General features: G+C 42.1%; 1 protein-coding gene across 3 annotated transcripts in view; it reads right to left on the minus strand.

The window, feature by feature from the left end:
• Positions 1 to 9688: 9688 nt before the first annotated feature.
• LOC129699642 (tetratricopeptide repeat protein 7A-like) overlaps positions 9689 to 18818 on the minus strand; it is a 199024-nt gene continuing 189894 nt past the window's right edge. For all 3 annotated transcript variants that reach the window (XM_055639614.1, XM_055639613.1, XM_055639615.1), the window contains one exon: positions 9689 to 10245. In XM_055639614.1, the coding sequence (XP_055495589.1) occupies positions 10024 to 10245 (222 nt within the window). In that variant the 3' untranslated portion in view covers positions 9689 to 10023. The remainder of the gene's footprint in view (positions 10246 to 18818) is intronic.

Consider the following 18818-nt stretch of genomic DNA (forward strand, 5'->3'; position numbering starts at 1 on the left):
TCTGCACAAACAAACAAAGATATAATTCCCTAAGTATAACTACCCTCATTCAGAGTTTCAGCCACTGACGGCAACATTTTAATTGCTAATTCAGCCTTGCAAAACATTGAAAAAAATTCGGGAGAAATTCAGCTTAAATGTGGAATCAAGGGATATGGGGAGAAGGCAGGCATGGGTTATTGATTTGGGACGATCAGCCATGATCACAATAAATGGCGGAGCTGGCTCGAAGGGCCAAATGGCCTCCTCCTGCTCCTTCTATGTTTTTATGTCTTCAAAATTAGTCTTGAAATAGTGAAGACATCACATCAGCACCAAAAAGCCCAAAGCATGTACAGAGAAATTAATATCATAAGTTAATCACAACATAAAGACTGCACCTTATTATAGTGACAAAGCCAGATCATCAGTCAGTCAATTCAATGACAGCAATCGTTCTCATTGAGCCAATGTGAATCCCACATCCCAGAATTCAAAACTCCAGTAGGAGGCATCTGGGGATTTAATGCATTCCAATGTCTCAAAGTCCTGGAATTTAGATTTGAGTTGTAAAACATAATGTACAGAATGTATTTTTTCCCATTGATGTGTGTGCTCTATAACAGTGGATCAATCAACCTGATACGTACCCTGACCGTTTACAATGGATACACAATTTTTCTATCCCCAAGCTTACCAATTCGCAACTCATTATCCTCTCTCTTTATCACTGGCCTTTGTCCAACAAACTGCCTGTCAAATAACCCACTCTGTCCTGCCCTGTCTCTCTCCTAGTTTTCTTTCCCACCACTCTACAGTCTGAAGAAGGATTGTAATCCAAAACTATCCATGAACTCCACCGATGCTGCCTGACCCGCTGAGATACTCCAGCATTTTGTGTCTGTCTTATGTACCTTTTAATCCTGCTTTATGCCCCTAATAAAGAAGGCACATCAGCGACTCCACTTCCTGATAAGATTACGGAGATTCGACATGTCGAAGAGGATTCCCCTAAACTTCCACAGGTGCACGGTAGAGAGCATTCTGACGGGTTGCATCGTGGCCTGGTTCGGCAACTTGAACATCCGGGAGCGGAAAAGACTACAAAAAGTTGTGACCACTGCCCAATCCATCACCGGCTTTGACCTCCCCACCATCGAAGGGATCTATCGTAGTCGCTGCCTCAAAAAGGCAGCCAAAGTCATCAAAGACCCACACCATCCTGGCGACACACTCATTTCACCACTGCCATCAGGAAGAAGGTACAGGAGCCTGAAAACAGTAACGTCCAGGTTCAGGAACAGTTATTCCCTACAGCCATCAGGCTATTAAACACAACAACGAATAAGCTCTGAGTTCTGAACTACAGAAGACTATATTATTGCTGCACTATATTTGTTATTTATTGAACATATTTTCTCTTTCCCCCGTTATGTACTATGTTTACATATTCACATATTCTGTTGTGCTGCAGCAAGTAAGAAGTTGATTGTCCCATCCGGGACATATGACAATAAAACACTCTTGACTAATCATCTCTGTTTTCCCACATCATACTCCTTTCCTAAAGCCAGGATGACAAACAGACGAGGACCTAATTTGGACCTAATAATGGCTTTGTGTGTTCATCCCTCTATTAAGGAAAGGATTTGGCATTCAAGTTCAAATACTTGCAACATGAGGAAATGCATTTTTAGCTCACACCAAACTGTTGCACATCAGTTACTACTGATGGCCTATGTCATTGGGCCCCAATATAAAGGCACAACCAACTAAAGGTCCATGCAATAAATATATTTTCTTTGTACCCTTCAATATATCTTCCCTGACTCTCAGTTGAAGAAGGGTCTCGACCTGAAACATCACCCATTCCTTCTCTCCAGAGATGCTGCCTGTCCTGCTGAGTTATTCCAGCATTTTGTGTCTATTAAAGGTCCATGCAATCCTATTTTACCAGAGGCAAAATTCTGAAAAATACGACCAATTTATTCTCTGAAATATCAAGTGCAGTGGACGATATAACACCTAAATAGGTGGCATTGTGGTGCAGCGGTAGAGCTGCTGCCGTACAGCGCCAGAGAACCGGTTTGAATCCGGACTACGGATGCTGTCTGTATGGAGTTAGTACGTTCTCCCCATAAGTAAGAATTTCATTGTTCTGTCTGAGACATATGACAATAAAACACATTTGACTCTCTTGATCGTGTGGGTTTTCTCCGGGTGCTTCGGTTTCCCCCCACACTCCAAAGGCGTACAGGTTTGTTGGTTAATTGGCTTCGCTAAGGATAGTATATTGTCTCTAGTGTGTAGTATAGCGCTAGTGTATGGGGATCGCTGGTCGGCGTGAACTCGGTGGGGGGCTGAAGGGCCTGTTTCAGCACTGTATCTCTAAAACTAAAACTACAAAAATGTATTAAAATGATTAATTACTAAAGATATGAATCGCAAGCCAGTTAACTACTGTCCTCATTGAAGTACCTTCTGATAATGTTTAGCTTGTCAAATGGGTCTGAGCAACCAAGAAACAAATATTCACTTTGTTGTGAGGCATAATAGTTACAACAATTGTGATTTCAACATAGCATTAAATACATTTTGGGTGATTTTAGATACGGGAGTCACATTTATTTACTGTAACTCAGTGCACTCATGAGATTGCAAAATCAACAGCTGAAATACTCAACCACATCTGATAGGGCTGTTTCCCAGTGACAGCTGGCGAGAGTGCACTTATCTATAACAAAATAAATACTCATCTTTGTATTGTTCAAACATGTACCTTGTGACAGGTCCCATTTAATTATTTAGTATCAGTCCCCTTGTTGTAAATATTATGTTAAAAATGATCTTCACTCCCTGAATAACACCTTTACCAAATAAATCACTTAACATAGGGTGACACAGTGGTGCAGGGGCAGCACAGAAGTGTAGCTGGGAGAGCTGCTGCCTCATTTGTCGGAGACCCTGGTTCGATTCTGACCTCGGGTGCTGAATGTGTGGAGCTTACACTTTACCCTGGGTGCTCCCGGTTTTCTCCCACATAACAAAGATGTGCTTGTTTGCAGGTTAATTGACCCTCTGTAAAATTGTCCCTGTTGTGTGGGGAGTGAATGTGAAACTGGGATAACATAGAACTAGTGTGAATGGTCGGCATGGTCTCAGTGGGCTGAAGGGCCTACTGTATCTCTAATCTAAACTGCTTTTACAGTTTCTGAAGTTATGGAATTTTAATAGTACATGGTTTTGAGCTTGAGGCATTAATGATTTGAGGGCGAAAGTGCCGCGAGTGAGCATAAGTATATTCCCCTTGGCAATGCACACTTTTATAGCGAGCAAACCAGTAATATCTTCTAGAGTGGTCCACAATTGAATTAATAATGGTCCCTTCCAAGTTCCTGTTGTAGACTCCAGACAACTTACACCTGGTGCGGGAAATGTGAAACTGAAACCCAAGTAAATATTGTGTCACTGTTCAAAAGACTGCAAGGGCCTCAGCAGGGATGCTATTTCATAGTATCAACTGATGTCTGAACTGACACCACCTCCTAATAAAAAGTTACAATTACAAATACTAAATTGCCCTCTTTACTTCTGACAAACCTTAGAAGGCCATTAGCTGGTGGAGGAATGTCTTACAGTGAATGACTTGCATACAATATATTAAAGTGACAGCAAAATGACTGTGCAAACTCCAACCCAGTAAAATAATATATACTTTTTAAACAATCAATGGCATTTCAAGTTTCATTTTAAATCAGGCAGCAAAAATAAATGTGCAACTTTACAAATGTTCAAATTAGCTAATCAACCTGCAGTCATTACGTTGGTTTTAAATATCTTGGCTACTTAAGTAGAGGACAGCGTGCTGCATTATCAATCGAGTTTCTGCTGAATGCTGAGAAAGGCAGCCTACGTTGCCTCAGCATCTTTCTTTATTCCATCTGGAGATTTAAATTAGATTGCTGGCATCTTAACGGTTAATGATTCATATAGCATAAGCTGTGAGTTATGGAAAAAATATGAAAATAGAAACTACATTCATTCTTGGGCAGCTTACAACCCAGCAGTATGAATGTTGATTTCTCTAATTTCAAGTAACTCCTGCATTCCCCCCCCCTTCCCCTGTTCACATCCTCATATCCCTCTCATTAGCATATCTTCCCCAGCCAATTCAATTCAATTCAACTTTATTGTCATTGCACAGATACAAGTATAGGTACAATGAAATGCAGTTTAGCGTCTGGTCATAGTCATAGTGCAAGATAGGAATATAATTAAAAATAAATAAATAAGTAAAGTAAAAAAAAATATATATATATACAGAACAAGCATACATTAGAGTAAGAAGAGTACTGGTTAACAATATGGATGGAGAGACCAAAGATATCTAACGACGGGACTCCGAGTTCAGCAATGTGAGTGTGTTGTTGAAAAAGCTGTTTCTCATCCTGCTAGTTCGAGACCTGAGGCTCCTGTATCGCCTCCCTGATGGGAGGAGGGCAAACAGTCCATGGTCAGGGTGAGAGGGGTCCTTGATGATCTTCCTGGCCCGTCTCAGACACCGTTTTCGGTGGAGGGCATCCATGGCAGGGAGCGGGGCACTGATGATGTGCTGAGCGGTTTTCACCACCCATTGTAGTGCCTTCCTATCCGCTGCGGTGCAACTGCTGTACCATACCGTGAAGCAGGTGGTCAGGATGCTTTCGATGGTACAGCGGTAAAAGTTGGTCAGGATCTGGGGGGACAGGTGGAGCTTTCTTGAGCCTCCTCAGGAAGTAAAGGCGCTGCTGCGCCTTTTTGATCAGTTTGGTGGTATTGAGAGACCAGGACAGATCCTCCGAGATGTGTACCCCGAGGAATTTGTAGTTGGAGACGCGCTCCACCTCAGTCCCGTTTATATGGATGGGGGTATGTCTGCCCCCTCTGTTCTTCCTGAAGTCAACAATAATTTCCTTCGTCTTCTTGGAGTTGAGGACGAGGTTATTGTTGGCACACCAGGTTGTCAGGTGCTGGACCTCATCCCTGTAGGCCGACTCGTCGTTGTCACTGATCAGCACTACCACCGTGGTGTCGTCGGCAAATTTAATGATGGCGTTGGAGCCATACTTAGGGATGCAGTCATGGGTGAAGAGGAAGTAGAGGAGAGGGCTGAGCACACAGCCCCGAGGCACGCCAGTGTTCAGTGTTATAGTGGAGGAGGGCACAATAGATCCCAACAATGGGGCATTATGGACCACCCTTTCCGAGGTCATCTGTTACTGGCCCTGATTTGTTGTGGTCTTTTCTCTCCTTCAGTGTCCCCCCCCCCCCCCCCCCCCCCCCCCCCAACCTATCTTTCAGCCTGAAGGATTCTGACCCAAAATGTCACCTATTCCTTTTCTGCAGAGATGCTACCTGACTCGTTGAATTACTCCAGCATTTTGTGTCTATCTTTTGTATTCACACCATACAGATGTATGGTCAAATTTTGGTCAAATCAGGACCTTTCAGGATTCGAGATTAGAACTGTTTCTAAGTTGACAGTGTGTGAAGAAAATGTCTGCACAAAAATGATAAAAGACCCGTTTTCTCAGCCTCTGCAAGCTTCCCAAAAAACCTTCCTCAGCAGAGCCTGATGATTGTATTTCCAAAATTATCAGTTACCTTCACGTTTTACATTTATCACAAATAGAGTCCCAAATAAAGGAAATCAAAGAGTTGGTAAGGATGGGGGAAAGATGGGTGATGGGAGGGAGGAGGGGGATGGAGGTAGCTTAGCAGCTCTCTCCTACTTTTACTTATCTATCATGTGACAGTGATCTAAATTGGTTTATTAATTACTGAATCTGCTACTCATAATCCGTAAATCAAATTAAATTAGCTGCAATTAAGCTGCACACGAAAATGCAGCCTATGAATGGAACAGGATGGCTAATGCTGGGCCTTGATTTAAGAAGGGCTGCAAGGATAAGCCAGGGAACTACAGGCCGTGTGCCTAAAGCCAGATTATGGAGGGGATTCTGAGAGAAGGGATCGTGTGTGTGTGTGTGTGTGTGTGTGGATGTGTGTGTGTGCATTTGTGTATGTGTATGTGTGAATATGTGTATGGGTGTGTGTGTGTGAAATCCTGTCTCATGAACAAATCTTTTGAAGAGGTGACCAAGAAGATTGGTGAAGGCTAGGGCACTAGATGCTGACTGCGTGGACTTTAACAAGATTTTTTTGACAAGGTCCCACATGGTAGACTAGTTCGGAAGCTGAGGACACATGGGATCCATGGTGAACTAGCCGAGTTACAATATTGGATTGGTGGAGGGTTGTTTTTCAGATTGATAACCTGGGACCAGTGGTGTGCCACGGGGAGCAGTGCTGGATTGGATGAGAATATTGGTGCCATGATTAGTAAATTTGAGGATGACTTCAAAGTTGGTGGTATTATGGACAGTAAGATTACAACAGCATCTAGATTAACTTGGAAAGTGGGCAAAGGAATGGTAGGTTCCTGGGGAATGCTATCAAAGTAGGGGTACATAGTTCTTTGAAAGGGGTGATGCAGGTAGACGGATTAACAAAGAAGCGATATGGATAACAAGATGTTGGTGAGATTGCACCTGGAATTTTGTGTGCAGTTCTGGTTGCCATACAGTCAGAAATATGTGTTTGAATTTGCCAGAGTTCAGAAAAGTTTCACAAGAGTATTGGCAGGACTGGAGGGCTTGAGTTATAGGGAGAGACAGGATAGGCTGGGACTTTCCTGGAGCGAATGAAGGTGAGGGGTTGCCTTCTCGATGTTTATAAAATCATGAGGGGTATTGGATGGAAGATCACAGTCTTTTTCCCAGGGTATGAGTCTAGAACTAGGTTCAAGGTGAGAGCGGAAAGATATAAAGAAAACCAAAGGGGGCAAGTCTTTCACAGAGTGTTGAATATATGCAATATGCAGCCAGCTGAAATGGTCGAGGCAGGTACAATTACAATGTTCAAAAGACATTTGGATAGGTTCATGGATCGGAAAGGTTGAGCAATATGGACAAAATGTAGGCAAATGGGACTAGCTCAGGAAGGTGCTTTGGATGGCATGGACAAGTTGGGCTGAAGAGCCAGTTTTTATGCTGTATAACAATGAATGAAACAACTGGTGGTCCAGTGTGCTGAACATTTTTCTGTAATTTAAGTTATTTCAAATGGGTTTATTCCTTGCCAGCATTCTTCTCCCCCCCCCCCCCCCCCCCCCCCCCCCCCCCCCCCCCCCCCCCCCCCCCCCCCCCCCTACCCTCCCTCCAGACTCCATAGTACCTATCGATCTCAAACCAGTGGCTGCAGGGTAGATGTCAGAATAGTTGAACTAATTCAGACTGACTGCCAAAAAGATTTGTTTTTGCTCAGACTATCTGAGTCATAAATGTGTTCTATTCACACTGAGAGGCAATTTGTATCTTCCTTCACATCACGGAAGATTCCACAGCCATTAAGTGTTGGGTGCAAATAAAGCCTTTAGAGTACCTGCATGTGCAGACTGCTTCCAGTGCTGGGGCAGATACCAAATGAAGAGCAAAGGTGTGATCATCACAATGGAGTGTGCAATAGCACAGGTTTTATTGGGGGTTATAGTTGGTCTCTTTGGGATGCTCTTGTCTGTCATTAGTCTGTGCTGTAACACCTGCACCAACTACTTTGACAACGTGTTTCTTGTGGTAGCTGTTTTAAATTAGATAAGATGTTCAGTCATAAATGAAATGTGCAATGACCAATGACAAAACCACACTTCATGCACAGGGCTCCAATCTAAACCTGCATTTTCAAACTGGTGGATGTGGGACAATATTAGAAGGGGAGCAGTTTGAAACATAGATCGTTTTAAATTCAAAGTTTAGAAATAAGGTGGGGAATGATGGGAAGGGGGATGTAGCAAAAAGTATTCATGAACCAGCTTAATATAATGAAAATAAGGTTAAATCATCCAAGCTCATGAAGCTGATTTTCAGTAAATTAAACAGAATTTTAATTTCCTGCTTCCACTGAAGGCTTCTTCTTTATTGTAATGTAGAAACCAATGAAATCTATCTTACTTCTTAAATAATTTAGTCATTTCTTTTAAACCCCAAATCTTTACTCACTAAGTAAAGATGAAAGGGAATGGAGGGTTATGGTCTGAGCGCAGGTATATGGGACTAGGGGAGATTATGTTCGGCATGGACTAGAAGGGTCGAGATGGCCTGGTTCCGTGCTGTAATTGTTATATGGTTATGAAGTCTGACCAGAAGTTACACAATTCACTGTTGTCCTGATGACAATATGCGTTGCCACCCCTCCCACATAGAGAATTCAGTAAAGGACGGGTTGCATGCCAATTCTGAGATGTGGCAGGGATCGTAAGTGCACCTTTTATCCTCAACAGCAAAGCACTGAAGAAACCCTTACTCCGCCAATATTTCATTTCTAATTACCAGAATCTGCCTTTGCAAATAAGATTGCTGAATGATTGCCCTTTTTAACTTGCTTGCAATCCAGAGATCCTGGATAAAAACATAGTGCTCATGCACATTTCACAATGTCAACATTAAATATTCTCAAAAGGTTGATCAATGGGAAGCAGTTCATACGTTGCTTTACTTCACTTTATAAGCACTTCCTAAAGAACTCCATACTATCATGGCTTTGAAAGCACAGTATAAAGATTGTTGCTCAATGTACGCCGGATGAATGTTGCCAAGCAACCACTGATATTTGAGCAGTGTCTGATTAGCTAACTGACCAGACATTTAGGAAGCAATGAACTAAGAATAAATTGTCATCCTGACAGTTTGATGTGTTGAATGTTGTACCAACCGTGTACTTTCCCTGTGATTAGTTTTCTGTAAAATAACTCACGTAGGACTGAAAATATGTTACATCAAAAGTCACACTTCAGTTTGGGGTGTGAAGTAAAAAAGACACAAAGGATGAAACGTTGAGGGAAAAATTAATGAAAAAGACTAAATACAAATCATAGACAAATGATTGAAGGCTTAGCGATACATTTTATGTATTTAAACAATCAGACCGTATGATTATATTACGATTACAGTAAAGTACATCTTGCTTCAATAATGTGCTTGACTAGTACCTAGAAAATTATTTTCAAAATTATGAAAACTTCCTGAGCTAAGTGATTAAAGCAATTTGAAAGAGATTTCTCTGAATTAACTTCCTGCTGCGTGTCGTGTAAAAGTGTGAAATGTGAATGTGTCATACAACAGAAAGATCCATGATATCAAAATTGCCTGACCACCAACGAAGGGATTAGGGAAAAGACTGATTTCTAGGCCTTGCAAAATGCTGAAATTAGCACTAGATTGAGGTAAGACATGCAGATCTCTCTCAGCTGCTTCATGCACCATAGTGAAACAGTTCTGGAAAGATGCCACTACAGCTGCTGTGAAATAATTATGTGCTCACCCTATCCTGGATTCTGTTCAGTGCAAGGAGCCAATTGCACAAATGAATCATCATTTTGTTTATTACAGCCTCCGAATAATTATTAATGAATGGCTAGCTGTGCTTTTGGGGCGAGTAGCATTGGAGGTTGGGGAATGTCGAATGCAGGAAAATGGTGCACAGTTCAGTTCAGGCAGAGTAAGACTAAAGAAACCTAACCTGATTGTTCCTGATACATCAGAGCTGAGCTCTACTCTAGGAGACAGCAGGTGAAATCTTTGGGATGGAATGTGCAAAATATTTGAGCAGTGACCCAGCAGATTGATTTCAAAGTAGAAACAAGGAATTGCAGATGCTGCTTGCAGTGGAGCAGTGAAATGTAGAAACAAGGAAGTGTCCCAATCTGAAACGTCAAGTATTGAAATCAATCTTTGAACTAGATGTTGTACCCTTTATCCATGCACTGTGGACGGCTTGATTGTACTCATTTGCGTTTTTTTTCTTTGACTGGAAGAATGCAAAAAAAAAAAGCTTTTCACTGTATCTTGGTACACATGACACTAATAAACTAAACTAAACCATGTCCTCCACAGATGCTGCCTGATCTGCTGAGTTACTCTGGCACTTTGTGTCTTTTTTTGATTGCTTTCAAAGTTCTCTTGGGATGACGGTAAATGGCACCACAGGACAGCTGGCTTCCAGCTCCAAAGCAGTGAGAAAATAGTCTGCAGCATCTTCGTTTCTCCCTGTGTCTTGCAGCACCTCCCCCAAGCAGTTCCAGGCCTCATGGGACGTCGACAAAGCCTGAACGGCATCTCTCAGAACCTTCTCTGCCAAGCTGCTCCGGCCCAGCTTGTGGAGTGCCCTTCCCTAGAATGAAACAACACACACAGATCAATGCACCATGCAGAGGATTATCACAGTTCATGACATATAGCCCAAAGGCACGAAAAGCATAAACTTTGAAATGAAAGTGCTAGCATTTACACAGCATCTTTCATGTCCTCAGGAAATTTCAAAACAGTCCACTGCAAATAACCTTTGAAGTATAGAGATATGCAGGCAAACAGGGCAGTTAAATGAAGTATGCATGGTCCCACAAACAGTAAGAAGATAAATGATGAACTGTTTTTAGTTGACATGGAGGGAAAGATGGCCTGTGGCCCACTAAGCCTACATCAACCATTAGGTTCATATTTATATTATCCTTTTTTATTTTCCTCCATTCCCATCAAATAGTTTCCACCACTCGCTCACATTGTGGGGACAGCTTACAGTGGCACGGTGGCACAGTGGTAGAGTTGCTGCCTTCCTTACCTTACCAGACACCTGGGTTTGATCCTGACTACGGGTGCTGTATGTACGGAGTCTGTACAATCTCACCATGATCGCGTGGGGTTTCATCGCGTGGGGTTTCACTGGGTGCTCCGGTTTCCTACCACACTCCAAAGACGTCCAGGTTTATCGGTTAATTGGCTTGGTAAAACTGCAAATTGTTTCTAGTGTGTAGGGTAGTGCTAGTGTATGGGGATCGCTGGGTCAAAGGGTCTGTTTCCGTGAAGTATCTCTAAAATAACCTAAACTAATCTAAAAATATGAAATTTAACCGACTAATTCATACACTTGTGGGACGTGTAAGGGAGCCAGTTACCATGTGAAACCTCAAGCAGTCATAGCTCCACAAAGGCAGCAATGGAGGTTATAGTTGATCCTAGATTGTTGCAGCTATCAATAGACAATAGGTGCACGAGTAGGCCATTTGGCCCTTCGAGCCAGCACTGTGATCGTGGCTGATCATCCTTTTCCTATCTTCTGCCCATATCCCCTGACTCCGCTATCTTTAAAAGCTCTATCTAACTCTCTCTTGAAAGAATCCAGAGAATCGGCCTCCACTGCCTTCTGAGGCAGAGAATTCCACCGATTCACAACCCTCTGGGTGAAAAAGTTTTTCCTCATCTCCGTTCTAAATGGCCTATACCTTATTCTTAAACCATGGCCCCTGGTTCTGCACTCCCCCAACATTGGGAACGTTTCCTGCCTCTAGCGTGTCCAATCCATTAATAATCTTATATTTCAATCAGATCCCCTCTCATCCTAAATTCCAGTGTATACAAGTACAGTCACACCATTCTTTCAACATATGACAGTCCAGCCATCTCTGGAATTAATCTTGTGAACCTACGCTGCACTCCCTCAATAGCAAGAATGTCCTTCTCAAATTTGGAGACCAAAAGTGCACACAATACTCCAAGTGTGGTCTCACCAGGGCCCTGTACAACTGTAGAAGGACCTCTTTGCTCCTATACTCAACTCCTCTTGTTATGAAGGCCACATGCCATTAGCTTTCTGCACTGTACCTACCTGCTGTACCTGCATGCTTACTTTCAGTAACTCGTTTTCCCTTTTCCTAACTTGTCACCATTCAGATGTCACAATTTTACAGGGGCACGGTGGAGTCTGTACTCACTTACTGCATAAACACAATACTGCATACTCCAACTGTAACTGCTCAGACAGGAAGGCTCTGCAGAGTGTAGTGAGGGGAGCAGAGAGGATCATTGGCGTCTCCCTACCCTCGGTACAAGAACTGTTCCAGAGCCGCTGTCTGAAAAAAGCTCTGAGAATAGCTAAGGACAAACTGCACCCCCTCCACACACATCTGGATCTCCTGTCATCAGGCAAGAGATACCGTAGCATTAAGCCCGGACTACCAGACTGCTAAACAGCTTCCTGCCACAGGCTGTGAGGCTGCTAAACAGTCACTCCACCTGATTCTGCGGCTTTGCACTGACAATTTAATAACTCTGGCACTGGCCACTCAAATCAGCTGCCCTGGACATTTTAATGACTGTTTTTACTGTATTTTAATGTTGCTGTTTTACCTGCTTTTAACTATTTATACTCTTTCATCAGGGACTGGATTGTTTTTACTGTTATTATGTGTGAAATGTTTAAGTTTTATGTGTGATGCTCCGGTATTCCCTGGGAAATGTCTTCTCATTTTGCACTGTACAACTGTTGCTTTGCAAGATGACAATAAAGGTTGATTTGATTTGATTTGATTTGAATAATCTGCCTTCCTGTTCTTGCCACCAAGTGGATAACCTCACGTTTATCCACATTAAACTGCATCTGCCATGCATCTGCTCACTCAACCAACCTGTCCAAGTCACCCTGCATCCTCCTCACAGTTCACACTGCCACCCAGCTTAGTGTCATCTGCAAATTTGCTAATGTTACTTTTAATCCCTTCATCTAAATCTTGAATGTATATTGTAAATAACTGTGGTCCCAGAACCAAACCCTGAGGTACCCCACTAGTCACTGCCTGCCATTCTGAAAGGGACCCGTTAATCCTACTCTTTGTTTCCTGTCTGCAAACCAAATTTCTATCCATGTCCATACCCTACCCCCAATACCATCAAAGAGCAGTTCCATGACCTATGTCTCCATGCAGTCCCCATTATTGGCCAAAGTAGTCACAGGAAGAACGTGCAAACTCTGCACAGACAGAACCCAAAGTTGGGATCGAACCTGGGTCTCTGACACCGTGAGGCAGCAGCTCCACCAGCTGCGGCAATGTACCAGCCAAATTAAATTCTGGGTTGTTCAAGAAGATACATCTAGTTTATGTTCAATTCTGAAAACTATTCACCTTGAGAAGTTATGGCAATGACTGCAGACCATCAATTGATTAAAAAACCTAAAAGCTTTAAAACCCAAATAGGAATTTGTTCTAGTTCACATGCACTGTGCACAAAATATGATGGCGCGCAGGTTTTGAGCTCCACTTCTGAAATTCATTGACTATAGCCTAAAACTGGACATCTACGAGGCAGTGTAGACCTCTAACATCACAAATATTCTCCACTACAACCTGAATTCTCAGACGTAGTGCATCCCTCATTCTCCCACTCTATTTTGGTTCAATGCAGAGGGCAGGTGAGGATGCTGGGAACCTATAAATGGAGCTCCAGCAGAGTTTACCAATAGAGCTTACAATAAATATGTGGAATTAAATGATCCTACGTTCAAGCTTCGAAAATAACTCTCCATTCCTGTTACATCCAACATTTAAAAGACAGGACAGGTAATGGATTGAAAAGGTTTGGTGGGGTATGGGTCAAATGTGGACAAATATGTCTCGCTTAGATGGGAGATCTCGGTCGTCATGAACGATTTGAGCAAAAGGGTCCGTCTCTGTGCTGTATGACTCTATAACTCTATCAGTCATGAATGGTGGGAGATAACCAATGGGAAGAGGTAGTTGCACAAACATCCCCATTCTTAATAATGGGTTTCCCAGTGTATGCACGAAGAAAATTGGCAAAAGCATTTACAGCCATCTTCAACAGATGGTCGAAAAAATGACAAACATCCCACCATTTGAAGTCGTCACCATTACTAAAGGAACCAAAGCCCATTGGTCCTATAATATTCTAGCATACAGCAGAAGCCCTACGCCCCAGAACTAGTGGTAGACTGGATCATGGGAACAACAACACTGCCATCTATCCAACAAAGAGGAAGACTACACAAATCTAATCTGACTCATTTCCACCACATTAATCTAACCTATAGCATGGTAGTGGATGTGTTTTCAAGTGGCCCCTGCCACCAACAATCTGATGACCAATGGCCAGTTCGAGTTCTGTCAGGGCCAAGCTAAAAAGACAAGGCAGCTGAAAAATTCACTACCCCCTAGTTCAATGCAAAGTCATTGACCACCCTGACATGCCTTTGCATGTTGCTTGTGAAACATATAAATTACTTGGATGCACATGTAGATGGATTGGTTTGTAAGTTTTCAGTTGACACCAATATTGGTGGAGTTGCAGATATTGAGGAGGGTTGTTAATGTATACAGTGGGATATGGATCAGCTACACAAATGGACAGAGAAATGGCAGATGGAGTTTAATCTGAGCAAGTATGAGGTGTTGCACTTTTGCAGGTTGAATGTAAGGGAAAAGTATCCAGTTAATGGCACCCATATCAGCACTGATGATCTTGGGGCCAAGTCCATTGCTACCTCACAGTGGCGACACAAGAATATAGAGTGATAAAGAAGGCATTTAGTAGCTTTTTAGGACTCTGGTTGGGCCCCATTTGCAAAATTCTGTGCAGTTCTGGTTGTCCCATCACAGAACAGATGTTGAGGCTATAGACCTCTAAAGGGTGTAGATGTTTACCAGGATTCTATCTGGATTAAAGGGTATTAACTATACGGGGAGGTTGGATAAACATAGATTGCTTTCCCTGGAACATCAGAGGTTGAGGAGATATCTGGCAGGGGTATGTAAAATTATGAGTGGCATAGATAGGATAATCAACTTGGACATAAATATAGATGAGTTAGTTAGTAGGTTTGCAGATGGCACCAAAACTGCTGCAGTTGCAGTGAAGAAGGCTGTCAATGCCAGAGCATGTATATAATGGAATTTAGATCAGTTACTGATATGGGCAAAGAAATGGCAAATGGAGTTTAATTCAAACACGATTGAGTTGCTGTAGTCTGGGAAGTCAAATAAATAGAAGAGAAAAGTTTATAGTTAACGGCAAGACCTTTTAAAGCATTGATGTACAGAGGGATCTTGGATTCCAAATCCATAGCAGCCTGGAAGTGACAACAGAAGTAGATAGAGTTGTAAAGAGGGAATATGGTACAGGTGACTTCATCGATTAAGGTATTGAGTATGAGGATTAGGAAGTCATGTTGGAGCTTTATAAAACTATGGTTAGACCACATTGGGAGAATTGTGTGCAGTTTTGTTTGCCCCATTACAGGAAGGATCTAAAGACTTTGGCAGAAGGTGCAGAGAAATGTACCAGCATGCTGCCTGGATAAGAGGGTATAAGCCGTAAGGAGAGGTTGGACAAACTTGGATTGTTCTGTCGGGAGTGCCCGAGGTGAAGGAGGGGGAGACCTGGTGGAAGTATATAAAATGATGAGAGGCATAGAAATAGTAGACAGTCAGAACTTTCCTTCTAGGATGGAAATGTCAGACAAGAGGGCACAGGTTTAAAATGTGAAAGGCAAAGTCTAAAGGAGATTTGCAGAGCAGGGTTTTTTTTACGCAGCGTGGTAAGTGTGTGGAAAGGGCTGCTAGGCCTGGTGGTGGAGGCAGATATGACGGACATTTAAGTGGCACGTGGATATGCATGGAATGCAGTGAAGTGAATCACGTTCAGGCAGAGGAGATAAGTTTAACTTGGCATCATGTTCAGTATGGACACTGTGGGCTGAAGGGCTTGTTGCTGTGCAATACTGCTCTATGTTCTATCACCCTTTCTTTGTTGTTGCTGGGACATATCTTGGAATTCCCTATTGGAAAGGTCAGCAAGAGGACCGTTACTACAGCCACAACTATTTGGAAAGGTGGCTTCCAACAACCTCATTGCTGATTTGTTTAGGCCAATAATAAAAGGTTTGCAAACAACACCCACACAAGAAATTTAAAAAATCAAGAACAAATAAATTATCTTATTTAAAAAAGCCACACAGACTGCCCCAAGATGGATTTAATCCAACATTCTTTGTTACAAATATTCAGCCCACGATGCGAACCATGCATTTCTGAAATCCTATAGGAGTGAATAACTCTTTCTAAACGCAAACCTGAACTTACAGAGAATAGTTCACCAATGTGATCTCAAACTAAGTTGAAGCACATACTGTAGTTGAGCTGTACTCTTTCACAACAAAAGTTGTGTTTTTTGTTAACCACTCCACTTTCCTTTTAACTGGGATCAGGCCACTTCATGTTCCAACTAATGTACCAGAATTTCTTCCAAATGATGGCTCTATATTTGGCCAGCCGTGACTTTGCTAATGTCATGATACAAATAACATCTGTGTATTAATATCTCCATTTCTAGTCATGTTTTTATTTTCCTCTCACTTGACATTCATTCTAGTTAGAATTCTATCCCAATTTCTCTAAAAAATATAGGAAAAGGGGTGGCCCCTTCGCCTCTTGAGCTGGCTTCTTCTTTGGTTTGATAATGACTCATTACTTCCTAAGCCCTAGGATTGCTTTGCCCACCAAAAATCCCAAACTCAGACTTGAAATTTCAAATAATATTGGATTCTTGGGGAAGCCATGCCTTGTACATTCTCCAAATCATTGATATAAACCACAAACAGTGATGATCCCGGCTGTAATATATGTCCCTTAGGCACCATTAATCACAGATCTCCGGTCTGAAAAAACAACCTTCTACTATCACCTCAGCTTCCTTCCATGAAGCCAATTCTCTATTCAGTTGGCTTGCTCTCCCTGGTTCCCATACAAGCAGCCTGCCTTGCAGAACATTACTTGGTGGAGTCCATATGGCCAACCTCTAAGGCTTTGCCCATATGCTGGTAACCTTTTTGGTTACCAGCAAAAATACTCAGATTTGTAAGTTACATCCTCCCATGTACAAAATACTATCCAAATGCATATACACCTTATCCCTCAGAAACATTTGCTGAAACTGTCTAGCACAGATGTTAGGCCTATATTTCCCAGGTGTTCCTCTGTTGCCCTTCTTAAACAGAGGTACAACATTAGCCATCTAACAGGTACATGCATTCCCTGAAGTCACACTTTTAAAAGCATCCCACTTTCCGGATGTTCCTGTGCCCGCAAACAGTCTACTCCAATCAACTTTAGCAAGTTCCTGTCTAATACCATCAATGTTGGCCTTGCCCCAATTCAGAATTTTTACTTGGGGGGCAACTGTGCCTTTAACCATAGTAATTCTGAATCTAATAGAACTGTTGTCGCTGGTCCCAAAAGACATTGGCAAACATACAGCCTGCTATAAACTACATTAATCGTGCAGTTTGATTTTTCTTACATTTTGATTTTGAAATAGTCCTTTTTATTTAGCAGTCATAAATAGCTTTTAATTTAAATAATATAAATGAAGAGAACTTTACCAAAAATAAACATTTTTAATCCCTATTCAATTAACTAATGGTGCTTAACCTGATTTAAAGCATTTCAAAAATTAAATGGTATTATCTTTACTAATTATGTTGATGTATTGTCAGCAGTTTGTTAATGAATTAAATATAAAAATGTTTGTAACAGGATTATTAGTTTCCGTGGAGTTTTTGAAAAAGTCTATGTTTATGTCACATTTGAGGGCCACAAATGGAATTAAGCATGAACTCTCGCTGATGACTAACTTGATATGGGCAAAAGGCCAGCTTTGAGGTCAACTTCCAGCTAGATTTTACTTCAAATGCAGCAACAGACTGCAGAAGTTTGATTTACACTGGAAGCATGAGTTTGTTTCCCCAACATTAAACGTGCAGTTTAGAAATAATCTATTAGCATAGTTCGTTGTTAATTAGTGAACAAGATGGGGTCAAATCGTAGAATTTCACACCAGTCGTCACAATTGTCGGCTCAATGGCACCAGTGACGTCAACAAGCTGCCTTTGTGTCCCTCGAGTACATCTTTTTTTGCTGTTAGACTAAAGGAATGTAACAAAAAGCCCAGTCCTGAAATGTTGCACATGACCCTGTACTTACTCACTTCAAGCAAACTAAAAAGCTAAATAATGCAGGAACAGCCTCAAATTTTAATGTTAGAAAATTTGAACAGTATGTAGTTGTTTTCTTATAGACCAGTTCTGGAAAATAATAAAGGTAAATCCTAGATAGACACAAAATGCTGCAGTAACTCGGCAGGTGAGGCAGCATCTCTGGAGAGAAGGAATGAGCGATGTTTCTGGCCTGAAGAAGGGTCTCGACCCGAAAATGTGAGGTTATCCACTTTGGCGGCAAAAACAAGGGGGCAGATTATTATCTCAATGGGGTTAGGTTAAGTAAGGGGGAGGTGCTGCGAAACTTGGGCATCCTTGTACACCAGTCACTGAAAGTTGGCGTGCAGGTACAGCAGGCAGTTAAGAAAGCTAATGGAATGTTGGCCTTCATAACAAGAGGATTTCAGTATAGGAGTAAAGAGGTTCTTCTGCAGTTGTATAAGGCTCTGGTGAGACCACATCTGGAGTATTGTGTACAGTTTTTGTAGATTGATGATGCCTAGGGTTGGGTCCGCACGCACTCGGGCCGTGTTAGCAGACCACCAGACAGATATGGCAAGTATGTTTAACTCCATGGCATGGGTGCCCTTTCCACACTTAATCCCAAGGGGGAAGGATGTAGATTGATGATGCATGTGAACCAATCACACATAAGCCAGCATCACTAACTCCACCCCACTATAACACTTATACCAACACTCGTTCCCAGCACTTCATTTCGAGCAGCTAGGATGCAATGACAACCTGTCGCCCTCAATGCTGCTAAGTTTCAAGTGCTCATTAAAGATGTGTTTAAATCACACACTGTCTCTGGCTCTTGTTTACATGGCTTATGTGTGATTGGTTCACATGCATCATCAATCTACAGTTTTGGTCCCAATGTTGGGTGAGTCCAGAACCAG

This window comes from Leucoraja erinacea, chromosome 8 (assembly GCF_028641065.1).
Source record: "Leucoraja erinacea ecotype New England chromosome 8, Leri_hhj_1, whole genome shotgun sequence".
In the NCBI taxonomy this organism is placed as follows: Eukaryota; Metazoa; Chordata; class Chondrichthyes; order Rajiformes; family Rajidae; genus Leucoraja; species Leucoraja erinaceus.